Below are 13,105 nucleotides of genomic sequence, written 5' to 3'. Positions count from 1 at the left end.
GGATGTCTTGAAATGCATAAAAGTGGATAAACCCCCAGGACCTGATCAGGTGTGCCCCAGAACTCTGTGGGAATCTAGGAAAGTGATTGCTGAGCCCCTTGCTGTGATATTTGTATCAGCAATAGTCATAGGTGAGGTGCAAAAAGACTGGAGGTTGGCTAAATGTGGTGCCACTATTTAAAAAAGGTGGAGAGGACAAGCCAGGGAGCTGTAGATTGGTGAACCTGACGTTGTTGGTGGGCAAATTGTTGGAGAGAATCCTGAGGGACAGGATGTACATGTATTTGGAAAGGCAAGGACTGATTAGGGATAGTCAACATGGCGTTGTGCATGGGAAATCATGTCTTATGAGCTTGATTGAGTTTTCTGAAGAATTAACAAAGAGGATTGATGAGGACAGAGCAGTAGATGTGATCGATACGGACTTCAGTAAAGCGTTTGACAAGGTTCCCCATGGGATACTGATTAGCAAGGTTAGATTTCATGGAATACAGGGAGAACTAGCCATTTAGATACAGAACTGGCTCAAAGGTAGAAGACAGAGTGTGGTGGTGGAGGGTTGTTTTTCAGATTGGAGACCTGTGACCAGTGGAGTGTCACAAGGATCTGTGCTGGATCCACTACTTCTCGTCATTTGTATAAATGATTTAGATGTGAACCTAAGAGCTATAGTTAGTAAGTTTGCAGATGACACCAAAATTGGAGATGTAGTGGACAGCGAGGAAGATTACCTCAGATTACAATGGAATCTTGATCAGATGGGCCTACGGACTGAGGAGTGGGCAGATGGAGTTTAATTCAGATAAATGCGAGGGAAAGCATTTTGGGAAAGCAAATCTTAGCAGGACTTATACACTTAATGGTAAGATCCTAGAGAGTGTTGCTGAACAATGAGACCTTGGAGTGCTGTTTCTTAACTCCTTGAAAGTAGAATCGCATGTAGATAGAATAGTGAAGGAGGCGTTTGGTATGCTTTGACTTTATTGGTCAGGGCATTGAGTTTAGGAGTTGAGAGTTCATGTTGGGCTGTACAGGACATTGGTTAGGCTACTTTTGGAATATTATGTGCAATTCTGGTCTCCTTCCTATCAGAAGAATGTTCTGAAACTTGAAAGGGTTCAGAAAAGATTTACAAGGATGTTGCCAGAGTTGGAGGACTTGAGCTATTGGGAGAGTATGAATAGGCTAGAGCTATTTTCCCCGGAGCATCGGAGGCTGAGAGGTACCTTTGTAGAGGTTTATAAAATCTTGAGGAGCATGGATAGGATAAATAGACAAAAGTCTTTTCCTTAGGGTGTGAGAGTCCAGAACTAGAGGGCAAAGATTTAGGGTGAGAGGGGAAAGATATACAAGGGACCTAAGGGGCTATCTTTTCACACAGGGGGTGTTACATGTATGGAATGAGCTGCCAGAGGAAGTGGTGGAGGCTAGTACACCTGCAACATTTAAAAGGCAGCTGGATGGGTATATGAATAGGAAGGGTTTGGAGGGATATTGGCTGGGTGCTTGCAAGTGGGACTAGGTTAGGTTGGGATATCTGGCCAGCATGCACGAGTTGGACCGAAGGGTCTGTTTCCATGCTGTACACCTCTATGACTCTATGTGTAACAGATACATGGGAACACCAACACCTGCAAGTTCCTTCTGAACCATGCCCCTCTATTCATAAATTTCAGGATTACTCTCTGTGCCATGTGCAAGTGAGGCCAGAAATAGGAAGATAATACAGCTGAATACGTGGCTATAGAGCTGGTGCAGGATTGAGGGATTCACATATCTGGATTATTGGGGTCTCTTTCAGGGCAGGTGGGACCCATACGAAAATAGCAGGTTACACCTAAATTGGAGGGGCACCAATACTCTAATGGGAAGCTTTGCTGGTGCCACGTAGGATATTTAAATTAGTATGGCAGGTGAACAAGAGCAGATCAATAGTTGAAGAGAAGTCAAAAGGTAATTGGATAAACAAACAGGGCCAGTTTAATGAACAAAGCAGAGCTATAAAAAGTGTATTGAATGAAACCAGAGGGAGAATTAATAAAAAGATGCTGAACAACAGGATAAATTGTACAGCCAAAATTGGAGTTCTTCATTCAAATGCACGGGGAACAAGTTAAATGGAGCTGCAGGCAAACTTCAAATTTGGAACAATCTAGTCGTAGCCATTTATATTGCAGAATGGTCAGGACTGGTAACTAAACATGCCAGGTTCTTAGGTTTTAAGGGGGAATAGAGAAAATGGCAGAAAGGGGTGGAGTAGCATTCCTGATTAGAACCCGAATCCCTCTCTGGTGAGGGAGATGCCATGAGGGGAAGGCACCCAGTTGACACCGTTTGGTTGAAACTGAGGAACTATAGACCACTGGTAGCAGCTCAAATTTGCTAGATTGTATAAATACTGAAATTAGATTACTATGTGGCCAAGGCAAAGTGGTCTTAATGGGAAATTTTACTCTTGACTTCGACTGGGAGAGGCAGACAAGCCATAAAGTTTGGTTTCTAGAGTGTTTCCCAGAGAGTTTTAGATTGTCATAAGGTTCTTCCTCAGAAGAAGGCCCGAATTGTCTTCATTCTACACTGCAACCCTCCTCTGCCTGGCCAAACATGTCTTACTTTGAATAATTTCTCATATAACTCCTCTCACTTACTTCAGGTCGAAGAGTTGTCTATCTCTGCATGGGCCCCAATTATACTTGTTTTATTGTGGGGTACATGTTCCAGTTGTACTTCAGTCCCTCCCCACAACTCTGTCATGTATATATTTATCAGTACATTGATGACATCATTGGTGCTGCTTCCCCCTCTTATCTGGAATTGGAAATATTTATCAGTGTTGCTTTCAATTTCCATCCTGCTGTCACCTTCACCTGAGGCCATCTCTGACTTCTCCATTCCCTTCCATGATATTTCTGTTTCTGTTTCTGGAGATAGGCTCACCACTGAAATCCATTAGAAACCCACCAACACCCACAGTTCCCTTGACTATATATCTTCTCACCCTGCTTCCTGTAAGTACTCTATTCCTTTCTCCCAGTTTCTCTGTCACATCTGTTCTGATGATGCCACCTTCCTCAGGGGCCTTGAGCTTCCAGTTGGCTGCCACTTCAATACATCGCCATGCTCCCATGCCAGTATTTCTGTCTCAGGCCTGCTGCAATGCGTCAGTGATGCTCAATTCAAGAAACAACAACTATCTTCCACTTAAGGACCTTACAGCATTCAGGACTCAACATTGATTTTAATAATTTCAGAGGATGAATACTCCCATCCTTGTCTGTTACCTACCACCACTGGCCTAGGTGCTACTATAAAATGGGTTGCTTTTGTCACAGCCAACCCATTTGCAACTAGTCATAGTCCCCATTATCATCTATCTAGATTCTCTTTCCTGTTCTACCATCACCCATCAACTTGTTTGCTTACCCTATTTTTTCTATCTCTGGGCTCCTGCTCCACCAATTTACTTGTTCCTTTTTCAACTTCTCCCCCACCATGTTCCACCACCTCCCTGGTCATTAGCATTGATAACACCTTTTCCTAGCTGCTTCTAGCTTTGGAGAAATATCACAGGACTCTAAACACAAACTCTGTTTTCTCTCCACAGACGTTGCTATTCTCAAGCAGTCCAGCAAGTTATGTTTTTGTTGTTTCAGCTTTCTAGCATGCATAGTTTTTGTTTTATATTACCCTGCATTATGTCTCTCTCTTTGGCAATATTTAATACTGTGTTTATCAAAATGCTGGGAAAATATATTCTGCTAACAGGATTGAAAAAACTAGGCATGTGGGAATTCATGCATGAATAATGACACATGGGAATGATTGAGGATTATGAAAGGAGCATGGCATTCCATGCACAGAGAGAAGTGCAGGATAAAAGTGAATGCAATGAGATGAGGAGAGAAGTCAGAAAAAGCAGTTTGGAAGGCAGCGAGGAACTATGAATCAAATTACTGAGGAACATAATTTGAGGAAATGGTGGTTCTATCACTGAATAAACAATCCAGAGGCCCAGGTTAAAACATAGCTTCACCTCCCACCAAAACAGCTGATGGGATTTAAATTTGAGCTACAACTCTGGAAGATGAAGCTAACCCCAACTAATTCACTAACTTCCTTTAGGGGAGTAAATCTTCCATCTCTATCTGGTCTAGCTGGCTCACCACGCCTGATCTAGAGCAATATGATTAGCTTTTAACTGCCTTCAGAAATGGCCAAGCCAAGCCTTCAACTCAAGGGCCATTAAGGATGAGCAACAGCTATTGTTCTTTCTAGCAAGATTTCTATCTCATGAATATGTGAATAAAAGCAAAATATTTTATAAAATAAAAGATAGTTGTGATGGGAAATAGGATGAAAAAGAGACAGACAGGTTAATATTCATATCAGTAGAGAGATGTAAATAAAAGCAGAAAGTGCAGGAGAAATTCAGGTCTGGGAGCATTTGCGGACAGAGAAACAGAGTTAACATTTCCAAAGAAAACTCATTAACTGTTTCTCTCTCCACAGATGTTCCCAGACCTGCTGAGTTTCTCCAGCGCTTTTCCCCTTTATTTACAATCTCCATTTGCAGTATTTTGCTTTTACTGAATAGATATTGTATTGCAGAATCCCTACAGTGCGGTAAGAGGCCATTCATCCCATTGAGTCGACACCGACCCTCCGAAAAGCACCCTACCCTATCCCTGTAAGCCTCATTTATCTTATCTAAATCTCCTAGCCTACACATTCCTGGATAGTATAGGCAATTTAGCATGGCCAATCCATCTGCACATCTTTGGATTGTGGGAGGAAAACGAGGCACCCGGAAGAAATCCATGTAGGCATGGGGAGAATGTGCAAACTCTACACAAACAGTTGCCTAAGGCTGAATCAAATCCAAGACTAATGATTGGTGTCAGAGGACCAATGGCAGAATAAGTTTTTTGGGATGTAGTTATCACTGGCAGGATCAGCATTTGCTCCCTGTCTCTAATTCCCCTCCAAGTTATGGGCGATCTAGACCATTTCAGAGGGCACTTCAGTGTCAAGTACGTTGCTCTGGTTCTAGATTCACATATAGATCAGATTACATAAGGACAGCAGATTTATGTCCCTAAAGGACGTTAGTGAACCAGACAAGTTGTTTGAGTGACAATCAATAGTGCTTACATGGTTGCTATTAGAATACCTTTTAATTCTGGATTTTACTGAATTCAAGTTTCACCATCTGCCACAGTTACAAAATAGGTTTCTAGCTCTTTTCAAAACAGAAAAGAGAATAGGAATTATGGATAGCTATTAAGGTTGGCAGAATATGGCAAGTGGTTTTTCACAAGAATCAGTTGTGAGGCCATTGCTGTTTACAGTTTATATTAACAATTTGGATTTAGAATCAGAATCAGGGAGTTAATTTATTACTGTACATGATAGGTGTAAGTTTGGAAGGAGTAGAGAAACAAAACGAGCCAGTCACTGTAAAATCGCCATAGCATTTTAAAAAAATGCCAAGCACCTGGTTTTTATTTCTAGCCTGTTAGTATTGTTAAGGGAAATTAAACTATTAAACCTTAGTAAGATAACACTTAGGTGTATGTTTTCCTGGTTGTCACATTATGAAAAATCATAGAATCCCTACAGTGTGAAAACAGGTCCTTCGGCCCAACGAGTCCATACCGACCCGCTGAAGAGTAACCCATCCAGAGCCATTCCCCTACCCTATGATCCCCCCCTGACTAATGCACCTAGCCTACACATCCATGAATACTATGGGCAATTTAGCATGGCCAATTCACCTAACCTGCTCGTCTTTGGATTGATGTGGTTGGCATGGACGAGTTAGACTGAAGGGTCTCCGTGCTTTTTGAGTCTGTTTCTTCTGAAATAAAAGAAGACTGAGGAATGACTGGATGAAGGACTTTACAGTTCTGGTAGATTTTAATGGTGTGGTTAGAGAGAGAGAATGTGGTGGGGTGGGGGTAGGTACCAGGTACCAGGTCGTAGGCTGCCAAATGGGAAGATGATTTGCCAGAGTACAAATCGGCAAAGGATCCAGGATCTTAATAGGTTTGCAGGCATAGGCGAATTGCACAGCAGAAATTTCAGTTTCCCAAACAATTCTTTTAGAGTTTGGGCATTGTCTAACCAGTGGAAAATCCAGGCCATTATATCCATTAGGGAATTCAAAAGACACATTTTCAGCCACGGAATGATAAGTATGGAAATTAGTACCAATTGGTTGGAGCAAGAAGAGAAACAAAATTGAAGAGAAAGTTCATAATGCATTTGAGATGGGATAGGGGAGAACATAGTTATGATGTAAATATTATAAAGACTACTTTTTATTTTGTGTACTTTTAACTGTGGACTGAAATGGTAAGAAGACTGTTTTAAGAACCAAGGATTGTAGAGTGGATTATTACACTTTTACAAATATATTATTGGTACTTTTGTAAGTGTTGTTTCTACTGCTGTTTTTTTTTCAAGCAATGGAGAAGGTCAGTTGTAGATGAGCTAGATCAAAAATAAGATTCAGTTGGCAATAAGTAGCTGATTGGTCTATGGAATGTTGGTCAGTTGTCGATGACAAGGGCTTTTTGCCTATCAACAGCTATGTGTTTGGCTGTTAAGACTGAAACAACTTATGGGTATGAATCTTCCATCAGAAGCCATGGGATTTCTGAATAGGCAAGAGTAACTCTTTATCCTGCAAGCCTCAAGAAACCTAGTTTATTTCCCTATATCAGTTGCTGTGAGCTGTGGCTTTTAACCAACATGGCAGTGACTTTATAAATGTGAACCAGCTGTTTTGTGTGTCCTAAAATGCCTTTTTTTCATCAGTCTATGTCAGTGTGTATGTAGATGTTTTATAAAGGATAGCTTTTAATTCGAAGAGTTATGTTTTTACAGTTCATACTTGGGTAGCTATAGCTAGAATCTATTTACATGTAATAAATAGTAGTTCTTAAGTTTAGAACCCTGGTCTATGTTTTCTGTCAACCTGGATCTAAAAGATTGGTAAATTTGAGAATTTTTACCTTTTTAGGATGGCTTTCAGAATGGTGGGGATTGGTTTCCAGTGTGCTGTCCCATCAAAGTGTAACAATATAGAAAAAGAACTATAGAGAAAAGGTGATGGAGGTTCAAGTGGAGCATAAATACTGACATTGTGGCCTAATGGCCTGTTACTATGCTGTTTATCATATCCTATTGCAAATAGTTGGAACAGAAACCCTGCGTGCAAATTCTGATGCATTTGTAGCCATAGGCACAGTCATGGAATACTGCAGCATAGCAGGTAGTCATTTAGCCCATTATGTCTATAATACCCCTTTGAAGGCAATATCTGACTAGATCCATTTCCATTTTCTCCATTGCCCTATAAACCTTTCCAATTTAAGTATGTGGTGAATTTAACAGGTAATTGGTGATTGATAGTTAACTGCAAGGCTTTGCTTAATGTTTAAACCAGGGAGGTAGATCTTGATTGGTCAGGGCCCTGAGAAATTAACCAGTGAATGACTATCACCTATTTTATTGAGTTGAAAAATATATAATATGCATACTTATTCATTCTATCCACAAAGAATAGGTTCGTGTGTTTTAAATATCTACCTTCCATAACAGTAAACATGTCACATTGCAAGCCCAAGTGTCTGAGGAACTATTCATAAATTTCCCAAACTTACGATTCACAGTATGTCACCAAGCCAGGTTTAGAAATTATATAGCATTAGTTAAATGAGACCATAGAAAGTACTAAGAAATCTAAATTAGTCTTGGAGTGTATGTGTGGAAACATAGATGGCTAATGAGGTTGATAAGCTACAGGTATAAATAACTAGACTAGCTGAGACCTGGCTCAAAAATAGTGGATTAGATGTTTACTATTCCAGTGTTTACAATGTTCAGGAAACAAAAAGACAACATGCGGGGGAGGGGGGTTAGCAGTTTTGATTAAGAAAAATGTTATAGTGTGAGACGGTTAGGGGTGATATGGTGGCTCATTGGCTAGCACTGCTGCCTCACAGCACCAGGGACCGAGGTTCGATTCCAGCCTCGGGTGACTGTCTGTGTGGAGTTTGCACATTTTCCCTCTGTCTGCATGGGTTTCCTCCAGGTGCTCTGGTTTCCTCCCACAGTCCACAGATGTGCAGGTCAGGTAAATTGGCCATGCTAAATTGCCCACAGTGTTAGGTGCATTAGTCAGAGGGAAATGGGTCTGGTTGGGTTACTGTTCGGAGGGTCAGTGTGAACTTGTTTGGCCGAAGAGCCTGTTCCCACACTGTAGGGAATCTAATCTAATATAATCTATGCAGCTAAATCCCTTTCTGAAAATTTTAATTGAATATGCTCTCAACCAAATCAATCACTTCACTGATACGTTAATATATTCCTGAAAAATGTTGATTACAATAAAAAATGCAGAAAAGCTCACCTTGCCTCATAATCTGTTAAAATATGACTGATAGAAGACCTCCCTCACTATTTAAAGAAAATAGCATAAATTTATTCTTTAAAGTGAACATTAAACAACAACTATTCACAACTCTAAGCCCCCTTTCTCTTAACTACTTATTAACTGCCTCTAACTCTATAACAATATGCTGTTCCAATAAAATATTTACTAAAATTGCATAACTTCAAAACCATACAGCGGCCGTCGTCTTCCAGCTGAAGATCTCCCTGTGTTGTTGTCTTTTTACTACGAGTGTGTTTCATGTGAAAAGGTACCTTTGATAGAAAGTGTTTTCTAATTTCTTGGATCTGTATTGATGACAGTTGCTCTATCCAATTTTCAAATGCCTGCCTTTTTTATATCCCTAACACTGGATCATCTCATATTGGTTCGATGTTGGCAAAACAATAAATTCAAACCTGATTGGGTTTTAGTATCCTGGGGTATAATTTAAACTGATTGGCAAAATTTGAATTGTTGTCAACTCAGGTATCCATTTCACAGCCAAATGTTATACATTTTCAAAATTCCAGTACACTTTGGGACTGCTTTTGAAGCATCACAGGTGCTTGTAAGCTCTCAGTTCAGAACAGCATTCGCTGTCTCTTAAAGGTACAGTGTATGCCTTCAACTTCATAATAGAAACAATTAGATACTGAAATGCTGGCAATTAATTGAGGTTGAATTGCGATGAGTCAAGTTTGTTCTCTGGACTGTAATTTGTCTTTTAAGTGGAATGTGATCCTGTTAGTTGATGCCCCCATCTATAATCTCTGTGTAATAATGAAGAAGACATCTAGCAATTTTTAGTAACAATGCAGACCCACCTTTCTGTGCATTTTGCTAGCTGCCTTTTGATTTGCTATCTCCTCTGCTTATTCATAGACACTTGTATTAAAAAAAATGATAAGCATCTTATCTAAATGTGAGAGATGCAAAGGAATCTGGATGTCCTAGTGCATGAATCTCAAAAAATTAGAATGAAGTTACAACAGGTAATCAGTAAAGTTTATTTTTATTGCAAGGGGAATTGAATGCAAAAGTAGGGAGGTTCTGTTTCAGTTACACAGGATTTGGCGCATCCAGAATACTGTGTGCAGTATAGGTTGCCTTATTTAAGGATGGTTGTAAAAATGTTTGAAGCAGTCCTCAGAATTTTTACCATACAAACAGTTAGATTGGATGGGTGATCTTATGAGGAAAGATTTGTTTCTAAATGTTGGAGTTTAGAAAAGTGGAAGGTGACTTAGTTGAGATCTTGATAGGTTGCATGTGGAGAGTGAGATAAGGGGAAAGAGATTCTGAGTCGTGACTCTTTGTAACTCTTTTCCTCAAAATATGTTGGAAAGAGAATTGCTGCATGTACTTAAAGCAGTGATAGAAAGATTCTTGAGCATTGGGTGAAAAGTTATTGGGGATAGAGAGGGAGTTGGAGCAATTGGATCGGCTATGATCTTACTAATTGGTAGACTAAGGGACCGAGTGTTACTAATTCACATGTTCATATGTACATTCCAGTGTAGAACCAGTGTCGGGTGTCAAAACTACTCTGATTAAACCTTAATTTGAAATTTCAGGGCTGATTGAAGAAAGGGGTTTGAAATGATTAAAATATTCAGTAGTTTTTTCAGATGGGAAACCAGAGCAAGAAAGTATAAAGCATTTGAGGTAGGCCATTTATGAATGAAATTAAATTGTACAGATCAACCATAATCGAATTTATGACAAACAAGCTTCAAAAGTTTTAAAAAATACAAAGATCCAGCTTCAAAGCACATCATTGAACTTTTGTGCTAAAAGAACAGTAGATTGTACAAAAGTCTGAACAACAATCTACTGTTCTTTTAGTACAGAGGTTTAATGATATGCTTTGAAGCTGGATCTATGTATTTTTAAGACTGATGTGGAGCCCCAGAGTATCAATATTGTCGTACACTCACTCAATGTAATTCTGGCAACCTTGCATCTTGAGGCGATTCACTCATCAATTCTGTTGTCTGGTGTTGCTCAGGAGCCCCGCTTTGGCATGGCAGTCTCTAAAACGTTTACTGCAGTTGAAGGCTGAAGAAGTATAGGATCATGGCTTGTTTTCTTTGGTCATTTTAGCCAGTCTTTCCTTAACTCTTCTGATGTTCTTCTAAGTAACTAGAACTGGCCGTTGGTGACTGTCTCCCAGTTGTCTGTGTTAAACTCTGCAACTTTTGTGTTTCCCTGGAATGTATGCTTATATTGTGGTCCAGTGGCCATTTCACTGTAAAGAGGTAATTGAAATATGAGTGAAATCCATCCATTGAACTTGGCTGAGCTGTCACTGTCATTATTTTTCTTACTAATTAGCACATACAGGCTTATCAGTATTACAGTATTCTTCCATGGTCCAGTAGCAAAGTAAACTATCCTTTTGAAATCCGTCTTCGAGAATTCCTTAGCCACACAACAGAGGGCGCTTGATGACCACGTCAAAACCATAGCAAAATGAACGACAATTTGGTGCATTGGTGCAAGTAGGCTGTTTAAGGGAGCACTTTTCAAACTCAGTCAATACAATGGAGGGTTTTCATGCTTTGAAGGCAGGTGGTCTTCTCCTCAATGGCTGTGCAGTGGTGATTCCTTCTGACACTGTCATGGGCAGATGCAGTTGACAAGTAGATTGGCGGGGCTGAGGTCAACTAAGTTTTTCCCTTTTAGTTGAGGGTCAGGTCCTGTGTTACCATACAACTGTGGAGAAGGACGCAACTGACTCCTGAAAACTCACCTATATGTTGCAACGTTTTCACATGCTCAAAAGTTGTTACGTTTTTCTCTTACCCGTGTTCTGATGAAAGATCTAAAATGGTAATGGTGTTTCTGCAGAGAGTCTGCCTGATATGTTGAGTATTCCTAACCATTTTGATTTTTATTTAAGATTTTCAGCACCCATGTTATTTTGCTTATGTTGTTTGTGATCCAGTCAGATCTAACAGTGGGTAGTTAAATAATTTTTCTGCAATATCTGCTGCAGGTTGCAGTCCCTTATGGGAGTCGAGATGAGGGTTGTACTGGGGGAACACACAGCATGAGAGCGAGAGAGAGCACGCATTGATTTTAATGAGAACAGGCATAAAAGGTGGCAGTGAGGACAATGCGAGAATTTTAAAGCTTTGTAAATCTCAGAACAAGTAAATGCTGGGTAGTAGAGCTTATTTCTCTGTGTTGCAGGTTTCATGTCTCAATACTGTTTGGATTTCCAAATCGAATGTGAAGCAGCGGCGTGGGCGAGCGGGCCGCTGCCAGCCAGGTACGGCCTACCATCTGTTCAGCAAAGAGAAGTTGGAGAAAATGGATGACTTTCCAATCCCAGAAATCATGCGCACTCCTCTAGAGAACATCGTGGTGCAGTCCAAAGTCCACATTCCTGACATTACGGTTTGTGGTGGTTCACTACTTTTTGGAATTCCTTTCATCTTTCTTCTATAGGATTACAGCTGTGAAAGAAGACCATTAACCTACAGTTGTTTCAGCTATAATGTAGTAGTTCCACTCCCGTGCAACGCCGCATTATAAGAAAATCACGTAATAGCAGCACCATTTATACTATTGGAATCCCGTTATTACCGATACGATCTTTAAAAGTTTGTGATATAGAAACAGTATCCCCAATTCATCAATCGTATTATAGCAAATTCGCATTAACAAAACATGCGTTCTAACAGAATGGCCTGTATTTGTCCCTGTTGATTCAATTAAACTAAGTGCTGGAGAAACTGAGCAAGTCCAGCTGCATCTGTGTAGAGAAAGAGGTGGGCAAATAGTTTGCTGACTCTCCGTTCCCTTGCTTAATCTAATGTTTTCTTCCCATCCCATCCACTTCACAATGTTTTTATTTTTCTTTAACAAATACTTATCAATTTTCTAAGTTATTATTGGTTTTTCTTCCACTATTTCTGGCTGGGCCTTTTCATGTCTTGACCTTCTCTGTGACCAAAAAAAAGCATAAACCTTTCTTTGTACATGCAACTGAACTGTTTCTTTCTGGTTTGATCTCTGCAAATCTCAGCTTCTCCATCTCCATAAGCTGCTTCAAATCAGTTGTGCTCTTGAAAGGCATTGGCCGAGTTTTTCCTCCTAGTGTTTCTTCTGTTAATTCAGGGTCTAGTTTTTGACTCACCTGTTACAAAATATTTTGGGACATTTTTCTGCAGTAACATTTAAATTGGACAGGAAAAGTCTGGCTCCTGCAATGAACCTATCTCTTGTTTGATGTTACATCCTAAAGTTTAGACAGTTGAGGGACAAGTATTTGAGGTCTTTAAATTGAGGATGTTGGTGAAGTAGATGCAACAGAAGTATTTCCTCTTGTTCATTGTTTCAATAAATACTGAACCCCATTCATGAGTAAAATTAGGAAGCACCTTTTCACCTGAAGACTCATGGAAATCTGAACACTATTCCAAAAGGCTGTTAGTGCTTGGACATCTGAGATTTTTAGAATTAAGATCAAAGAATTTTGTAAAGTAAGTGGACATTGAGCAATTGGTGGTAAATGGATCTGTGTCCCAGATCAGGTATGTCTTAATTAAATAAAAGATATGTTTATAATGCTGTGAAGGGCCCATTCCTGTTCTTGTGTCTGTAAATTATGACCCACCCACACTACTTGGCACACCTTTTCCTTAGAGAAACTGAAAC

At 40.0% G+C, this 13,105-nt stretch overlaps 1 protein-coding gene across 1 annotated transcript in view; it reads left to right on the top strand.

Moving 5' to 3' along the window:
* The window catches only part of dhx30 (DEAH (Asp-Glu-Ala-His) box helicase 30), an 89,685-nt gene that overhangs the window by 46,358 nt on the left and 30,222 nt on the right, over positions 1-13,105 (top strand). Inside the window, exon 12 of the mRNA XM_072570118.1 lies at positions 11,636-11,842. Coding sequence (XP_072426219.1) covers positions 11,636-11,842 — 207 coding nt within the window. The remainder of the gene's footprint in view (positions 1-11,635; positions 11,843-13,105) is intronic.

This window comes from Chiloscyllium punctatum, chromosome 5 (assembly GCF_047496795.1).
Source record: "Chiloscyllium punctatum isolate Juve2018m chromosome 5, sChiPun1.3, whole genome shotgun sequence".
In the NCBI taxonomy this organism is placed as follows: Eukaryota; Metazoa; Chordata; class Chondrichthyes; order Orectolobiformes; family Hemiscylliidae; genus Chiloscyllium; species Chiloscyllium punctatum.
This window is presented reverse-complemented; position numbering and strand designations above follow the sequence as displayed.